General features: G+C 40.7%; 1 protein-coding gene across 1 annotated transcript in view; it reads right to left on the minus strand.

The window, feature by feature from the left end:
* DCAF1 (DDB1 and CUL4 associated factor 1) overlaps positions 1-19001 on the minus strand; it is a 54178-nt gene that overhangs the window by 15590 nt on the left and 19587 nt on the right. The window contains exons 10-22 of the mRNA XM_082487955.1: positions 17232-17411; positions 16155-16364; positions 14829-14998; positions 12923-13047; positions 10555-11815; positions 9085-9283; positions 8319-8401; positions 7306-7390; positions 5606-5839; positions 4972-5065; positions 4389-4493; positions 3526-3599; positions 2223-2327 (exon numbers count right to left, since the gene is read on the minus strand). Of these exons, the coding sequence (XP_082344081.1) occupies positions 2223-2327; positions 3526-3599; positions 4389-4493; positions 4972-5065; positions 5606-5839; positions 7306-7390; positions 8319-8401; positions 9085-9283; positions 10555-11815; positions 12923-13047; positions 14829-14998; positions 16155-16364; positions 17232-17411 (2925 nt within the window). The remainder of the gene's footprint in view (positions 1-2222; positions 2328-3525; positions 3600-4388; positions 4494-4971; positions 5066-5605; positions 5840-7305; positions 7391-8318; positions 8402-9084; positions 9284-10554; positions 11816-12922; positions 13048-14828; positions 14999-16154; positions 16365-17231; positions 17412-19001) is intronic.

Genomic DNA, 19001 nt, shown 5'->3' on the forward strand with positions numbered 1-19001 from the left:
GCCAGAAGGTGTTCTAGAATATCTGTGAGAAGTCCAAACAAGTTTGAAAGTTTATTTCCAATTTTTCAAAGCCTAAATCACAGAAAGTAACTAGGCAAGTAGTACACACCTACGTATGTGAGAGCATATGCATACACAGAAAACTCCTGATCATCAGGAAACAAATGACTCTTGTTGGCCTTAACAGATAAATGTGCCAGAGATTCCGTCTTTATTCTGGAAAACCTCTACGGAGACAAAAGCTGTATTTTGTAAGCCCAAGACTACAACAAACCTGGAGGAACAAGACTGAACAGCTACAGGACAGAGCACAAGGGGTTTAGTTTATGTTTTGCTGAATATATATAGGTCGAATTGAATTTGGGTTCATAAGTGTTGTTTATATTAAAACCAAATCTCTCTTACTAAAGCAACTTGATTGTAACTATCCCTAAAAGTTACTGTCTAGGAAACATCTATACACCCTAGAAATGAAGACCATAAAAAGCAGCAATTACACAGTATCAACTAGTCACTCTTAGCCTGCAAATCAATCCCACAGCAGCTTTGTTTGAATACTCCATAAGGTTTAGAGAAAAGCTTTTAAGATACTTAAATTCTGCCTGGGGCCACCTCCATTTGTAAGACAGGAAGCATCCCCAATCATATTTGATGGATGGTAGATACCTTATCTCTGCTTGGTACATAGTGTTACAGCCTGGAACCAACAGCATTCAGACTGCGTCTTCTTATACAAATATAGATCTCCACTTAAGTCAACACTTACCAGTGATATCGCAAAACAGTGTCTTGACAGCCACTAGTTAATCATTGTACAATGCAAAATCAATTTCTGCTACAAACAATTTTTTGAGATTTTTATAAAGAAAATGTGAATAACTTTACTAAAATACACTGAATGAGAACAAAAACAATGGAAGCAGAGACAAATAGAAACTAATGCCTGAGGCAAGCACTGGATGAAAGTATAAACGCTTTGGAAGGAATAGTAATTTCCCCCCCTTCATTGCTTCCCAAGGAATTCTACTCTTCACCCGTCCTAAAAGTTCCTAAACTGAATCCATCCAATCTAGGGATAGAAACAGTGACCAATGATTTCATAAGAACACCAAGACTTCAAGTGCAACCTTGTAGCACATTACGAGGACAGAAGAGCAAACTCTGTACGCAAAACAGAACTACTGCTTTACCTTCAGGATTACAGTGAAACTGTAATAGTAACAACCAACTGCAAAGAAAATTACTCTCTCCTAGGATCTGCTATCCAGTCTTCTGAACTAGAAAGTAAAAGTTTTAACTTGGCAATAGGAAGATTCAGAGACAGAAAGGGTATCAGAAATCCAGCTTTCCATGGAGTCTGGAAGAAACCCACCAAAATATTACCTTCTGGCATTCTTTGGAAAAAGGTGAAGTCAGCTTTTCTCACAGGAGATACAGGTATATGATTTATTAGAATGCAGACACCAAAAAGCAGAGAATAATGCATTTAAAATATTTAGGGAATTGAAGCATAAGGTCTTTGCCTGTTCAAAAACAAAACAAAACAAAACAAAAAAACAACAAAACCTGACACCCAAAAAGCTACAAATTTGTCTTTAATCCTCATTGTACTGCAGTAAGTATTGCGTGCTACTGTGTATTCCACCAACTGCACTGAGGAGCACTTATTGCAGTTCTTAGGTCTTGTCAAGTTGCCAGAGATCAAATGGCTGATCTGAGAAGAAAAAACAACACATCCCAATGCAAACCTAAAACTTTCTTTAGAATTCTTAAAACATTGTGCTATATAGAAGCACTGTGCAGTTTCACTGCATTAATCACAAGTTGTGTCTCATTCAAAAATTGGTGACAAGTTGTGCCCAAGTATGAGACTTGGAATCAAAAAAAGGAAAACCTCAAACACTACTGTCTCTGCTGGGTGTCAAAATATTTTAAAAAACAAGCAGAATAAACAGCAAAGTTTCTGATCGAGATTGAAACACTTTGGGAAATTAATAAACTATAAATGATCGTGTTGGTTTACAGTGCACAAAGTTACCGTTCACACTGGTTCTGCATAGGTACTCTTAGTTTACACTGACAGTAAACGGATCTATTCTACATTAGGTGAGACCAAATGAGGCACCTATACTTTGTAGGTAATAAATGAACATCTGCGGCTTCTCACATGTAGATGGCTAACAGCTACTCTTGAAGAACCAGGTTAATGCTATACTTCTCACCTGATCTTCTTCTTCATCCTCTTCATCTTCTGCCAAACGCTGCCTGCCCACTTCATACAGTCTGCAAACTGTATCCATGTTCATGGCATCCATGCTCCCTTGATTCTGAAGGGGAGATGCCCACACAGCAGTTAGCCCGGGGAATTAAGCTCAGTGTTCATATTCAATTCCATATCTGATCTCAATTACAGAAACATTACCAAAATCCTTCCCTCCCATTTACTAGCAGCAGTGCAATTAGCACTAAACCCAAGTCTTTTTTGTTTCAAGGACCAGCCCACGAGTGATATAAATACCTACTTTCTGCTTCTGTCATCTCTAAGTTACACTCTTACTAGTAGACTTAAAACCTTTACTGGATCCATAACATGCTTTGGGTTAGTTCTCACCTAACGGCACACCACTTCCTTTCAAATTTGCCTCCCTATCATATCATTGAACTATATGCCTTGAGAGAATGCTAAAAGCTGTCATATAGCACGAGTTCCCGAAGACAGCAGTCCGACACCCCAGCAACCACTGCTACCACATGCACTGAAGTAACATTTCCAATGACTCATTTAAAAGAAAATTTTCATATCTTAGCCTCACAACCTTGATAACTCCAACTTCAGTTGTTAAACATGAAGCTTGACCTACTACAAACTCTTTACTTGCTTTTTTTTTGGTCTCTAAGGATCAGAGTGTTAAGTCAAGAGGATTTTAAATTAGTCACTACACCTACATAGCCAGGTTCAAGAAATTGGGTACTGATTACAGGGTGAAGAACGGGACCCATTAGTTTAATTTTACTTTTGCCCTAACAAACCAGAAGTTTCGCTTGGTAATTTTCACTTCAAATCCTTGGTTTCTGGACTTTTGCTAGGAAGACAGGTGAAAAATTAATAATAAAAGTGATTCACAGAAAAGCTCCTTGGGAAGCCCCAGGAAGATTGCATTTCCCAGTTATTCAATACAACGCAAATTTTAATAGGAAATTATTGCTATAAATAGGAAAAAATGCATTTCTCTTTGTTTATGAGATGGAAAACCTCTGCACATTTTAAAGCGGGAAGAGTTTGAAGAAGAGAGGTAAATGTCTTTTGAAGTTTAAGGAATCAGAGGCAGAAAAACTAGACTGTTGTGTGTGGACAGCAAAAAAACTAACAGCATCTTTACCATCATCAAAATGCCACCACTGCTTAAGACATGAATAACAGTAAGAACTCTAGAATCGCCACTTCTGAAGGTTTTAAAAAGAAACAAAAAACATCACACTCAAACCACAGCTACAGAGATCAGAGTTTATTATTAGCTCGTTTACCTCGATGACAGCCAGATAGCAGTCCTTGCTGTCTGTACACAAGTCAAAGATATTCCGCTTGACATCTATTGTAGCTGGAAAACATCACAAAACAAACTCAGTGGTTAACTGCATGTTACTTAATGCTTGCTGACAGAAAAGATCTAACGATATATGTCTAAAAGCAGATAATAAAATGTTGATACAAGAAACAACAGCTGAAATAAAAGTGAAACAAGCATTTGTAACTAATTCAACCTGTAATAAAGAATAGAAATGTTGGAGACTATCATAAAAAATAGCCAGGTAAGTTCTTAACCGGCTCTGTACAGTGCCTCCTCCCTTGATAATACATTTATTGGCTTGTCTAGCACAGTAAACAACAGATAATCTTCCAGGACAGGTGGCAACCAAGTTGTGAGCCATGTCTCCTTTCAATAGCAAAAGCCACATTTGTTTATGTCTGCAGCTGCAATCAGCTTAGCTCCAGGAGCTCTGCAAGCTGGAGGCCAAACTGACAGCCTTTTGAACCACCAGCATGGGGAAATGCTGTTGTGAAAAAGAAAACAAAATTAAAACAAAAAAGGTGCTTCCTGAAATACAACCAATGACATCTTGGCCAAATGACCTACTATCTCAGATTATGCCCTACTTGGAAACAGGAAAGGAAAATAAAGCCAGGACTGCAATCACACACTGGACAGAATATGATACTCGAACTTATTTCAGTGTTAAACACTTATTTCAGTGCTTCAACCAGAACAGGTCATAGCAGAATTTTGCCACACATGCAAAAGAGAAAAGGAAGTGAATGTTACTAAGCAGAAGTTTCAATAAACCTTCAAACCTCCAGACCAACCTATTTGCTCCTCTCTTACTCTTACCTATAGGTTTATAATCAGTTGCATTAAATGTCCTGAAAGAAGAGCCAAAGGGACTTCTCATTCTCTCCTCCAGAAGGTCATCTTCATCATCTGCCTGCAACATAGCTGATACAAGGAAAGGTTATTCCACAACTCCACCTTCCGTTCATCACTATCATTAATCAACTTAAGATCAAATCAGACTGTGACATGAATTTTCTTTTTATTTAATAGCTTGGCAAGACCCATGTAATACCTGCTCTTCCAGAGCTGCCTTTATTAATACTGCAGATCACTGAAACTTAATACAGAGGACAAAATTATTTTCTCAAGCATCATCAGATCTGCTGTTACACACATTTTCTTTTTCAATAGGTTGATTTTTAATCTCACAAATGAGTTGTGATATTGCTGACGTTAAAGAAAACTGTCTTTGTCAGCAATACACATATCATAAACATCCTGAAAAAATTCCACTTTGCACTTGCCAGTAAAGCCTGGAGTTTGAGAGACTCTCTGAAACTTCCAGTTTCACTGAAAAAGCATCTACTTATCTCAAACCAGAGGTAACCAAGGAGAGTAATACAAGACTGAGAAGTCCTACCTCCATACATAACTGTGCCAGTATAGTTGAAGACCACACGACACTGATCCAGTGCAGGTACTGTGTGCAACAAATGGAAAGTTCGGAGGTCCCACTGGAAAAACACAGGCTAAGGAGCAACAAACAACTGAAAGTTTCTATTTCCTTTTCAACACACTGGCAAACAACTGATTAATTGCATTCAAGAAACCTCATTGCCACCCTCTTGCAAATATGACTGAACCAGAGTTGCATTCTAGCACCGCAATCCCTTCCACATGCTCTAAATGAAAAAGTTCTTACTCAAAATGTCATTCACAGTCATGAGAGGTTACTGCAGTAGCTTCAAAGTTGATCTTGGTAAGGGATGGGAAGAGAGCAGAGGTACCACAGGGTATATCACAAAAGAAAATCTCTCTTCTTCTCTCTGTGTGTTAAGTATTTCCTCTAGGCTATATCAGAGGCAGAATCTAGATTTAAATTAGCTAGCTGTCTGACAGTCCCTACTTGCTTGATTCACAGATGAAAACCGTTGTTATCATACATAACCTGTAACACAGCAGACCATTAATAAAGTTCTGCAAACAGCTACTTCTTTATCAATGCAGATTCTTTAGGTCCCAGCACATCATTTACCACAGTGGCCAAAGGATACAATTTCTGTGTTAACTATGACCTCTAGCCCATTGGGATGGAAAACACCACTGATGGTCATGTTGAATTTGTCAAACTTGTGGATGGCTTGTGCCGATCTAACATCCCAGAGTACACCATCATTTAGGACAAGGTCATCAGTGGGGTTAAAGGTGGCACAGTTCTTCTTGTAGTTGTTGGCAAGATCTGGGTTAAACAGAGTCAATAGCTTGTTGCCAGTCTGAATATCATAGATCTTTTAGATTAAAAAGAAAAAGAAAGATTAGTCACAATTTGTAACGTACCTGTGCCTAAGATCACCCCACGGTTCCCCTTCTAGATTGTTTCCAGTATCACCCTATTTCCCACTTTGCTTTTCCATTTCAAGCGAGAGCATTCCAAAGATAATCCTTCCTACCGGTCCTTCAATAGTTTTTCACAGCTGGAACCAAGTCTCACAACATGTTTTGGCCAGTACTTAACTTACTGCAGGTTCACTGATATATTTCAATATGATCATGATTAGTTCCAAAGAAACTAACTCCATTATGAAAAGTGGGCTGTGAAGCTGCAGTCACAAGGTACCCCTTTCAGAAATGGAACTGCAGTCACAAGGTACACTCTTTCAGAAATGGAACTGCTTTCAGAGCAGATGGTATTTACAAACATAAAAACTCCAAAGGACGCAGTGAGGGGGGAGGAAAGCCAGAAACTATAGAAAAGGAGTTAAAATTCCTGGCATTTACACAGAAAGACAACTTTCTGAGCTTTGCCCCAACAAACTGCTGGAAGATAAAAAGGGTTTTAACTAGTACAAAGGGCTTATGACCATTTTCTCTGATAAATTTGATCTGTAATATCCCTCAGAGCCCAGCTCCCGTTCAATCTTAGAGAGGAAAAAATCCTCTAGAATTGGAAAAAAAAATCTGTTTACCAGATAAACACAATACACAAACTGATCTGACTTCCAGATAAATCCAAGTTAAAAACGGGGCAGGAATGGATGTTTGCTTAAATAAATCAGAGAATTAAGTAAAATCATAAATAATTTGAGTAACTTATGTTTCATGACAATTTTTTATTCAAATACTCTTTCAAAAGAGACAGTGTCAATAACGAACACAAATTAACACTGAGAAGTAGCAGAAGCACTCTGAAGCCTGCATCTGTCAAATTTGCAGTTATTCATACAAAATACAACTGCATTATCAGAAAATATATTGGTAAAAATTAAATTATCCAAAAGCAAGCTGCAAATTTGAGGGGGCAAAAGGTGGACACTTTTAAGAAGAACACTTTTAATAGGGCATTTCCCATAGCTGTTGACTGAGCTACTTACTGTTCACAGTAAAACTTTTATTATTATTGTTATTACTATTACTGAAAAAGAAGGCAAAGGAGGGAACTTCGGGGTGCGGGGAAGGGACGGAATGCCCTGCATGATCTCTCAAATGAACAAAACAAAGCAGATTCTACAATTGCCCAGAATACTAATCGCAGAGGCAACACATTGCACACTGCTTGTGCAGTTGGTTTGGAATGGTCGAGTTTATACCCGTAGACAAAGGAGAAGTTATTTGATGCTTTCAAAAGCCTTCCTCTAAAGCCTCTTAGCTCATCAGTTACACAGAGCATCATAGCCCCCAGATCTGTTAATAAATATTCTGTGAAGAATTATACTCTTATCACAGCTCCACAACCATGACCTTTACTGGTACTTACATGGGCAATGTCTCCTTTTGTGCCAATGACCCTATCCTGAGAGTGCTTGCTGAACTCCACATAGTGGTCATCAGGGAAGGAATGCCTGTAGAGAGTCAGTAAGCAAGTCAAGCCACTGCAGTCAAACCACCTGTGTGAATCGAACACTACCCCAGCACCTCCAGCAGCAGTTTCAACAATGTAGAAAACTAAAAATGTAGGAAAGACTTTCCTTCACCATTGAGCAAGGCATACCACAATGCTAAAATGCTCCACTGGCATTTGCAGGAAGATACCTATTATAGACACAGCCTTTACAGCAGACCAGTGAAAGAAACACAAATAGCAAATTCAAAGACTTGTCATCAACAGGGTCTGCCATAAACATAAGACTATTTAAAGGATTGAGTGCATCATGAACATTCAAACACACACGCAAGTCTGAGGAAAGTTAATCTTTTTATCTGAAGAATGCCCTCTAGCTGACCTAATACAGGTCACACCGAAACTGCTGCTTACAACTAAGGTAGACAACAGTCAAACCTATTAAAAATGAAGAGCCTTCCACCCGTTTTTTTATGGGAGGAACAATTGTAAATACTGAAATCAATTTTAAATAGCTTCATCCAAGTCTGAAAGAGCCTGTATCCAGGGTCTGAAAATTTCACCATGCAAATCACCATGCTAGTAAATTTCTGTAACTGGCTACAGAAAGAGTGTCAAGATAATTTACAAACATGAGAATAAAAATACAAACACATTTCTTTGCCTTCAGGGAGAACAGTGATTTTACTGATCTAGCTTGCATTAAATAGGACTTTAGGTAGTTAGAATTTAGCAAAGCTGTCTGTACCCAATAAAATAGGGAAGATACTACCCATAAGAAAGGGAGCACATTTCATTTTTTCCACAAAAGACATTGTGAGAGCTGTGCTGTACTGTTCTTTCATAGAGTTTGTTCTTAGGGTTTCTGCCTATATTGATTGGTTCTTCTAACTGCAACATACCCCCCAGCTGGATCAGAGTATACCTACTTCATATCAAAGACAGACTTCATTCCCCACAATGCAGACAGAGGTTGGCTCCACGTAGCAGATGTCAGCAATAAAGATCCATCCTGTATTTTCAGATGGGAGTGGAAGGGAAAAGAATATCAGGGAAAATAGAGGTTATCATTTTACCTGTACACTTTAATTTACACGTACAAGATGAATTTAGGAACTATAGCAGATTTTATGCTTACTAAACTACCCCTATGGAGATAAAGTATAGGTATCTAATACCATGTCAAATATAAAGAGCCCTTGGCAGACAAAGAAAAATGTTACAGATGACAATGGGAATGATCTATGATGTTAACAGCAGATAAAATCAGGATAATCCATGCCTGAATTTTGATGCATTCAGAGTGGAGTTCACACTGCTTATAAATCAGTTACCTTTTATTTCTTCCTAGAATCATCCCTCAAAAGATTTCTTTCTCCAACAAAGGGAGGTTATATAAACTCTGATATCTTATCTCACATTTATCTTAAATACATAGCCAGTTTAAGCATTTTTCCACTTCCAGACATATATAGGCACACAGCCACTGTGCATCTTACCTATTTTCTTGGGGAAGAAAAAAATTGTAGAACTCACAGAGGGGGAATATGTAACTATTACAAGTATTTTAATGACAGGCATTGCAGGCCAGCCAGTAGGTGCATTTTAGATGCACATATCCAGAGAGGCCCAAAACATACCAGGGCTTAGGCTGTGAGAACTTCTAAAACTCAGAATGGGTCTTTGATTACTTACCCTGGATGGCTCGAGGTGCGTGATGGCAGAGTTATGGCAGTTGTAACTGGCCTCTTCCTGTCCACTGAACACATTATAAAGCTTCAACTGCCCCGTGCAAGTACCCAGCATTAAGAATCGTTCTCTTGCAGAAAACGCACAACAGGTAAAGCCACTCTCATCCTCATTTGCTTCCCTGAACACAGAAATTGGACGGAACCTAGAGAAGACAGAAATACAAGGGTCACCCAAAAGAGAGAAGAAAAGCAAAACTGAAATGCTGTGTGATGATATTAAATCCAGTCCTTAACAATCACATAGGTGCAAGTTATAGCTTTCTTCTAGGACAAACTAATTGTCAATCATACGACTAGCACTCAAGTGAGTATGTTACAACAGCATTTGCAAAGTTTCAGGGTTTGTTTTGCACTATTAAGTACTTCTATTAAAGCACATCATTAGGTTGAAGCACTTGGAGTCCGTCTTCAGAGTTGGATTGATGGAAAACCTGCAAAGCTGTCACCTGGGTAAGCAGAGACAGCTAGCAAAAAAATTTCTAACAGTTCTGAAACACTCCACACAGAAGGCATGGCACACCAACCAAATAACCTCCTGTCATCGTAATTTCCTAAGGTGATACTGGTTTCATTGTGAAGATGCTTTCATCTATGTGTCATCTTGGGTTTTGGTTGGTTGGTTTTTTGTTTGTTTGGCTGGGGTTTTTTTTTGGTAAACTTTACATCATCTTCCAATTTAACCTCAGCAAAGAATGGGAGGAGTCTTTTTTCAGTGGTGCCCATTGATAGGACGGGGGGTAATGGGCACAAGCTTGAACAGAGGAAGTTCCATCTTAACGTCAGGAGGAACTTCTTCACTTTGAGGGTAGTGGAGCACTGGAACAGGCTGCCCAGAGAGGTTGTGGAGTCTCCCACTCTGGAGACGTTCAAAACCCGCCTGGACGCTGTCCTGTGCAACCTGTTGTAGGTGACCCTGCTCTGGCAGGGGGGTTGGACTAGATGATCTCCAGAGGTCCCTTCCAACCCTGACTATTCTGTGATTCTGTGAAAGAAAGACCACATAAAAAGGCTAACAACTTGCAGTGCTGTGGATTCAGCTGAAAGAGCAAAATACAGATTCTGCTGTCCCACATCTGTCAGCCAACCTTCCTCAAGGCTACACTCTCGAGTAAAACTGGCGTTACATACTTACCTTCCAAAGGAGAACAAAGAGCTATAAGCTCCGTTAGTCAATGTTGCTAATGAATTAACATGATACTGAAAATAAAGTGTGCTTTTTGTACTAAGGGTCAGTACTAAGGACAAGAGAAACAACAACTTCTAAAAATGCCTTTCAAGGCTCTCCCACTTGTCATTGTTGAATTAAAACACATTTCTTTCCAAGGATACTCCGCTGTGGGACTGCGCAGCCCAAATCCAGGTACGGCTTTTTGGCACATCCTGACAGGAATCAAGAAACGTTTTTCTTCCTTACCTGCTAAATATAAGGTGTCTATCAAAGCAGCCACCATCCACCCCTCCGTACTTCGGAAAGGCTGCCCTGCGGGTCAGCCGTGAGGTAAAGTTAGTTGGCGCTTGGCGCCTCTGTTTTGGCTCAGGACACTGGTGGGGAGTAAAGAGAGAGAAAGGGGGACAGGTGGCAACAGGGTTCTTGCAGCGGGCATGCTGCTCCCTAAGGTACTCTGTGATTATACTGTCCAGCGTGGGTGGGGAAGGAAGGTGTCTGTCCAACTGCTTTTTGATAGCTGGGCTCTGGCTGTAGGCGCCATGGTCCGATTTTTGTCGCAACACTCTGATTTTTCTGCCGTTGCAGGGAGATGGCCTCTCCCTGACAAAGCTAATCCTGCCAATCAGAGGAGAGTTGCTGGCGTAAGAAGGGCCTGGAAGGGCAAGAGGACCTTGGGATGCAGACGGCCTTGCCTGAGCATGGACAGAGGTGGCAGTGGAACCTACAGAAGTGTGGCTACTCAAACGGGCTGAGATGCCGTTAGCTATGCGAGGAGTGCGAGGCAGGGTCACAGGAGAGGCAGCAGCCGCAACAGGGGTGAAGGCAGATGAATGAGATGCTGCAGTCATGGGTAGGTCAGCCTCTTTAGTAAGGACAGATGCAGTTTCTCCTAGGCCCTTAGAGATGAGATGGTTCCGAATCAGGAGCAGCAGCTCCTTCTCAGGAAATGTGATCCTTGACTGGGCCACCACATCCGCTTTCTGCAACCGAGCCAGAGAGACATCTGTGCCAATCAGCAATGGCTTCCCCGAGACACGCTCTATCAGCTCAGCAGCATATTTGCAGAACTTCACATGCTCGCTGCGCTTGTCCTGAAGCACCGGCTCTTTCATCAGCTGCTGAATTTGACAGCTGCTAAAGAGGGGGAGCTTGCTGATAATCTGCCGGACAGTACTGCTGCGTGAGAGCCCCACCAAGGCTTTGCAGGCTAATGCTCGGATCTGATCTGCGTCTGTGATCGGCATCTTTATAGACAGCAATGACAGCAGCACTTTGATGCCGTTGTTGGACTGTACCACATTCCACATCTTAGCTAATGTGTGCTCACTGCTCTTGGGGGCCTGAGGAAGCTTTCGCCGAGGAGTTCCAGAGATGAATTTGCCAATACTGGAGATCCGATTATCTGGGCCACATACACAATTGATGATGATCTGAAGGGCTGATTTCTGAATCTCGGCATCATGGATGAAAAATTCACCCTCAGCAACTCCAAGGATGATGCTAATACCTAGTGAGGGAAAGAAATAGTTTCTTTAGTACTCTGAAATGTACCTTACACAGTTCATCAGGTAAGTAAGGGAGTCTTCAACAAATTTGAGGCAAACAGGTAATTCTCTTCATTCTGGGAATTTCTGAAGTTCTGCTAACTAGCGTAAGACATATACTTCTACCTCCCAGGCAAAATGTTTTCCTACACTGATGCTCCTCCACTTCATCAGTAAGTAGGGAGTCAATCTTTCAGAGAAGCTGATCAGGCATGGCCCAGGAATGCAAAATCTGAAATACCTGACACAGAGAAAGATGCACAGGCATGCCTCTGATTCTTACTGCAGAAAGCAACTCTCTTGTATAAATATTAACAAAGTGGAAACAAAGAGGAAGGAAGGGGACTGTGTTATGAAGGGAAAAAAATAATTCATATCCCAGGTTCCAAAAGGAGTCAGGCAAAACCAAAACTTTGGGTTTGGTGGTTTTTTTTTGTGCCCAGACAGAGTTCCTGTTAATTTCAGGTCCACTTCAGATCAAAACCCTCACTCAAGAAAGAATTGGTGTTTTATCTAGAGAAATGTTTTGTGCAAAAGAACTTGTCTTTTGCCTATATCTAGTACTCTGCCTGCCTTTTATTTTTCTTTTCCTAAAAAAGTTGGGCCCCAGTTAATCCTTAAACCTTAAATCTGATCCAGGCTCATCTCATTCATTTGCATACTGAATCTGCAGGTAACCAGTTAGAGCATACCTCAAACAGCAATAATTGTTCCTCTCCCATATTCTCAAATGCCATATCCCCAGGAGACCTAAATTTCTGGGAAGTTGAGGGAACCTAATAGTCCCATTACAAAAGTAGATTAGCCACCATCTGTATTTAATGAGCTCTTGAAAACAAGTGCGAGTCAAAAACCATTCCTTCAAATCTGTAATCCAAACATAGTGCTAAATATCACACAATTTTAACCACAGTCTACTCTCCCATTTATTTGCATCCCTGACAATAACTCTGAATACATGAATTATTTTAACCCTTGTCTCACTGTAGGTGAAAAACAGCCAGCTGAAAAACCATGTAGTAGAAGACAATTGGCAAGTGTGTAAGTCATCAAGACCATATTCAGCTTACCCACAGTGGAAACAGTAGATCCAGCTTCATCTAACACATCCACAGGTTCTGCCAGCTGCAACTGGATTTTAGGAACCACAGTCAGGATGGCTAGTACATCCAAAGCATATCGTACTGTGTCATTCCTGAAAGACAACAGAAGGACTTCTTAGAGGTGCACATACAGAGTAGTTTCAACAACATAAAATAGTATTCAATCTACTCTACTCCAACAAATAGGAGTAAATCAGTCACATCTAATGTATTTGATGATGCCTTTTGATTTTAGAACGTTCCACTCAAAGGCTGGTCTCCACAGAAGGCAGTGCTCACATGCACACCATTGCCTGCAGTCTGTCAACATTCATCCCACACTGCCCACAGGCTCCTAAAATGAATGCAATTTCATATTTATAAAAAACAAGAATGTTAAGACTTATTAAAAAAAAATTTCTAAATTAAGCTTCTAAATCTAGTTTAACTCTACATCTTAGTTAGGAAACACCGCTGTCTAAAATACTCTGTCCTTGGTCAACTAGGAAGGAAGTTTTTCTGAGGTAACGGGAAACTGTTCAGGAGTAGAACAGACAATTGTGACAGGGAAAAAGACATCAACTTAGGCACCAGTTTAAGAGAAACACAGGTGTATGGAAGATGAAAAGGGCTGTTAAGCAAGAGGTGGAAGAGCAGAACAGTGCATGAAAAGGGAGGAAGGTTTGTAAGCCTGTATGGGAAGGTAGGAGTTAACCCAGGTAGCAATTAGGAAACAGCTGCAGAGAGTAAGAAACAGGAGAACAGAAACTACCCAGGAGAGTGCAACCTGAGAGAGAGAGAGAGGGAGGCAGGGGATTGCAGAAGCAAAACAGATTTTAAAGGCTTTCAAATTAAGTTAGGCAAGGAGCTCCTGCAGGCAGCAGAAATAAGGAGGAGGGAGTCCTGGTGACAAGAATACTGCTGATGACAACCAGTTATAGCAGACAGTGACTCCTCAGTGAACATATCTCTAGAGAGGACTACAGCTTCACTCTGGGGAAGAAATGGTCATTAGGATGAACAGAGGCTGGAACTTTGCACCCATCCTCCTTTGAACTGGGGACAGGATCCTAATGGTATTCTATCAGAGCCTGGTGGCAGTTCCCTTTCTTTTTGTAACAGTAAAGATGCTGCAGATTTTTTTGGGGTAGGGAGATGGGGGCAAGAGGTGCCACAGAAAGATAACAGAATATCATGGTGCCTCCACAGCTTGTCTGCAGCCAAGATAAGGCTGAAGCAACATAAGGTGAACTCCTCTGTCAAGATGTTGAGTTTAACAGCTGGTGGTGTATTGTCTAGGGACATCAACCTGAGCAATACACAGTAATAATCTTCAGTCTTTTCCCTCTCTCAAATGCTGGTTTGTTGCAGATTCACACAACTGTTAACAGTTACATCTCCTCAGTAAACTTCAAATACCAACAAATCAACAGTGACAGACAGCATCCTCTCTTGAGTCAGCTAATCTTACTACGTCCAAACAAACATTCCACCTTTTTCCAGGATTAAGATACCTCTTGATTTCACCCTCTACTTTGAAAGTTTTCTAGCCTTTCTCTAACAAAAAGGTAAACAAATTTTGAGACAGGTGGAAAGTGACACAGAATTGTGATTAAGCTCTACTATGATGCTGATTTCTCAGAAATCAAAGGCCTGAGGCATTTTGGCTCTTCAGAAATCTCATGACATCCCTCTCTCTACCTCAAAATTTTAGTCCTGCTTTCCATGGTCTTAACTTTTGTAAGCACTGCATAGCCACAGCACAGGCCCTAGCAGCACTAACCAGTGTGTACTTGTTTTAAATGCTATCAGAGAGGTAGCAAAATCTAGAAATGTAATGTCCTGCCCAAGAGTCATAACTTACTAAAATACAGTACTACAGCAAACAGCTCACCTTGCGTAGTACGTCTTCCAGTTGCACGCTATTGAAATGAGCTGAAGCATGAGTTGGACGCAAGACAACTTGAGAAAAACCTCTGCTGGCTCCCAGTAGAGCTGCGCTGGACCATACTCAATCAGGAACTCCATCATCTCTACAATCTGCTCATGAGTATATGAACAGGCCTGCAGGGAAGGGAGTTGGGAGCATTAGGAAGAGATCACAAAGGTTACAAACTTGCACATGAAGTCCCCCACTGCCGGCATTTAACTGAAAAATGCATCCACAAAGAGTAGACTACCACTGTTTCTTGCAGATTACTTTCTGTTTTATTCCCCAATTATAAAAGAATAAGTTGTCACTATAATATACCATAATAAGCTTAAGAATAATATCCTTAAATTTTCTTTGCAGTCCTAGAAGGCTTAGGCCAATTTAAGAAAAGTTACATTAAATTAAAATTCTATGCTGCTTTTAAGTTACTAATCTAGTAGTTACTAAAACATCATTCAAAATAAATTTCTGCTAAAATATTAAAAAAGGCTGCAAAAAAATTGTCACAATTTTTAAGTTCAGACTACAAAACACACTAAAGAAAAAAAAGGAAATTCCTACTAAGCTTGCCTTTCAGTAATTTTCCTTCAAATTACACAAGAAGGCATTTCTTTAGTTACTGAAAATAAGTGATTTTTTGCAGAAGCAGAGATGCTGATTTTTTTTATTATTATTTCAGCTCTTCTGGAAAACCATCATATATTAAAGCAAAAACCATAGGTGAACGGGGTCCGTCAAAAGAAGCAGACATAAAATTCAGTTAAAAAAAAAAACAACATCACTTTGCAGGGAGCAAGTAGGAAAAAAAATAATCATGGCCAACGCAAGAAACTCCCAGGTCATTCCTAAAAACTATGGTGTCCAAAAGACACATTTCAGTTGTCATTATCAAATCAAACTTATTTCCAAGTTTTTCAACATTATGCACTTTTCTACACATACAGATTTTGACCTTTCAGAGATTAAAAGCATAGAAAAACCCACGAGTATCAAAAATAACCTGACTTTAACTTGAGTTTTGAGAGATGGAAAAGGAACCACAGCAGATGAGCACAAACCTTAATCAAATTTAGTTCAGATGAACCTCAAAGGCTCTTCTGTATTTTTCTATTGCAGTGTCATTCCACAAGGCAGGAAAAAAGTCCAAATAAAAAAAATCCCTATCCCTATAAATCGCACACTGCCTAGTTATTCCACTGGCTTCAAAGGACATCCACGTATTCCTGCAGCTTGGATTCACTTGAAAAATGCAATGACCATGTTAAAAGCTTGCAACATGCAGCTCACCTTGTAGGGGGGCTGTGGATGAACCAGAATGCCACCTTCAGTGCGCTGGAGTGACTGCTTCACCTGTTCAAGTTTGATAGCAAGGTGAGCCTCAAAGTATCGACGCAAGGCCATGCAGGTGTGTTTCCCAGTCTGGCGACTGGCAAAGATCTCATCATCACTCAAGAGGGCTCCTTGGTCTTCCAGGTTTAAGATCTCAAGAGTGCTTATCTTCAGGAAGAGGTTGGGTGAGGGGAAAAAAAAAGTTTCATCAGCTCTCTCTTCAGGAAAAAAAAAGCACCTATAATTCTCAGCTGCACTTGTACTAAAACCAAACAAACTTACTTTGCTATACAAGACATACAAGCACACTCTCAAGAGCTGGCAAAAGCTGTCTAAACAGAAAAGGGTATCTGCAGGAATTAATATTAAGTCTGAAAAGAACCATTCCCTCTCCTTCACTATCTATGAAGAAAGAAATCCAGAAGTAACATCAATGTAGATCTGGAGGCACTCTTGTGCCCAATAATATTAGGCATTTTATTACACAACACAAAGTGTGCTTACACTGTGCAGTGCTGATGTCCCCGAGTTAGATGCAACCCAAGCTATTATGACTGCACAGCAATACCATGCAGGCGTACCAGCTTTTGTACATAAACAATATAATTTGTGCTCATGAGGTACAGTGGTTACCATAGCACACACACAGTCGTACCTGGAACAAGGCTGGATTTATCTGCACCCAAAGGGTGCACGACAATATCGCACATGTATGTGGAACAGCAAGAAACATTTTAACTACCACTAAGCCACTACTGTTTGAGTGAGTACTGCTTAACCCAGGAGTTGCACCAAAAAGCTCTCAAAGGGTAGCAAGTCTCTGAACAACAATAATAATAAAAGTAATAAAGATAAAGGGATCCAGGTGTATGTTGTTAAGAAAACTCACTCCACCTCTCCATCTCTTGGGAACTGAGGAGGAAAAAAAAAACAAGCAAAACCAAACAGAAGAACAGAACTCTCCACAGTTGCACTGTAAAGGGTGCAAAACCTGACAATGAAATCCTGTTCACCACATAAAATTAGAAGCCTTACCAGGTTAACCAGACGTCGAAGGCCATCATGCCTGTCAAAGAGCTCCAGGACAGCACGGAAGGAGAAGCAAATGGAGAAGAACATAGTAGCATGGCAGCAGCCCGAGGCATGGGAGCACTCCATTAGCCATAAGGTGTAGTTTACTACATCTGAAAGCACATTATGGGGGTGCATGCACACCTAGAAAGCAAAAGAACATTCCTGAGAAGGACTTCAAACAGATTGCTGAAGAGAATTTCTCCAAGGAGAATAAGGTTTCTTTGAGGGACAAACAGGACAAATAGTTACTCCCAACTTGATTTTGGACATTGAGACATGAAATAAAAAGTCCCATTTCCAGACCAGTAAAAGAAAGCCCCAGTGAGGCTAATAAAGGCTATGATGTGGCAATGTAGGACTCGCAATTGGTCCATTCCCAGACCTAAACACAATAAATACAGCAGTCTCAGTGCAGTTTATAATTCCAGAGAGTCCTTCTCTGTACTACTTCAAGCTATCCAAAGAACGTTTCGCTAGAGGTAGAGAAGGAAGAGAAGTTTCCATTAAAGAAACAAAAAATATTCTCAGTGTAACAGTATCATACACTATATGTTGAAGGTCTAGACTTCAATGCTACCAGAGTTTGCCGGGGGAATTTCAAGGATCATCACATGCAATTCTAAAGCTTCACTTTCTCTGGAAATAGACAACTGACCTGGTCTTTCTCTTTTCTCAGACTCTGCCTCTGAGACATGCAAACCTTGTGCTCAGAACTGCACTTTTGCATACGGTAGTTAGCTTCCAACAATGAGGAACTTGGAACCCTCCGCCAGGGTCAGCACCAAGAGGAAGAGCACAGAGAGCTGAAGCACTGGCACCAGCCGCTATATGTCAAGTTAGCAGATTTTTTTGTCTCTTCTCTGCTGGTGTTGAACATACTCAGAGAATATAGTGCTACCAGCTCCAGCCTTACTTCTACCCCAAGACCTGAGGCTTGGCATGGACTAAGTGATAAGAACTACCTACGCTTTGCAACTGGCTTTGTCTGAAATCCGAAGACGAGAGGAAAGTACCACAGAAACCTGCTCTGCTATCTGCAAATACTGGGAATAACATCTGGCAGACGAGACAATGTCACTACCAAACAGCTGCATGGTTTTATGACATGGCCTGAGGATGTCAAGCAGCAGGAATCCTCACGCAGTGCCCTGCCATGGCTTTTGGTTTTGGTTTTGAACAACCATGCAAACAGTAAGTGGAATCGGGGGTTGGGGGAGGGCGGGGGGAGAAGGAAAAAAGGGAGCATAGAGAGCTTTCTCATGACAAAGTTCAGAGAAACACCAAAGCAGGGCATATGCAGCCAAGGTCCATCTTTCTGACATAACGTACAAACGAAATGGATCGAACATTACTCCCATTTCACCTTTCTTGACCTCATAAGGGAGACATAATACAGGGCACAGACGGCCCTGATCAACCGTGATTACCAAAAGGTTTTTGAACTCACTCATACAAATGCCTGCAGAACAAATGCCAGCAGAATCCACACAGATATGGCCTTAAACAGCCACTACGTGCTCAGAGTATTAAGCATGTTAAATCACAACACACAGACAGAATCTAAAACTAGGAAAGAAAAAGCAGAAATGTACAGTTACTAGTTTAACTGCTTCCACTTTCAGCTGAAAAAAACCCCAAAAACTAGACAATGCCAGGGACAGGCAAGGAATCAAAAGCCATCACTCAAAGCAGAACAGAGTCAAAAGGCTTAAGGCTACAACTTTGCAGTTG

The sequence above is a fragment of the Vanellus vanellus genome (genome assembly GCF_965231255.1).
Source record: "Vanellus vanellus genome assembly, chromosome: 9".
Lineage (NCBI taxonomy): Eukaryota > Metazoa > Chordata > Aves > Charadriiformes > Charadriidae > Vanellus > Vanellus vanellus.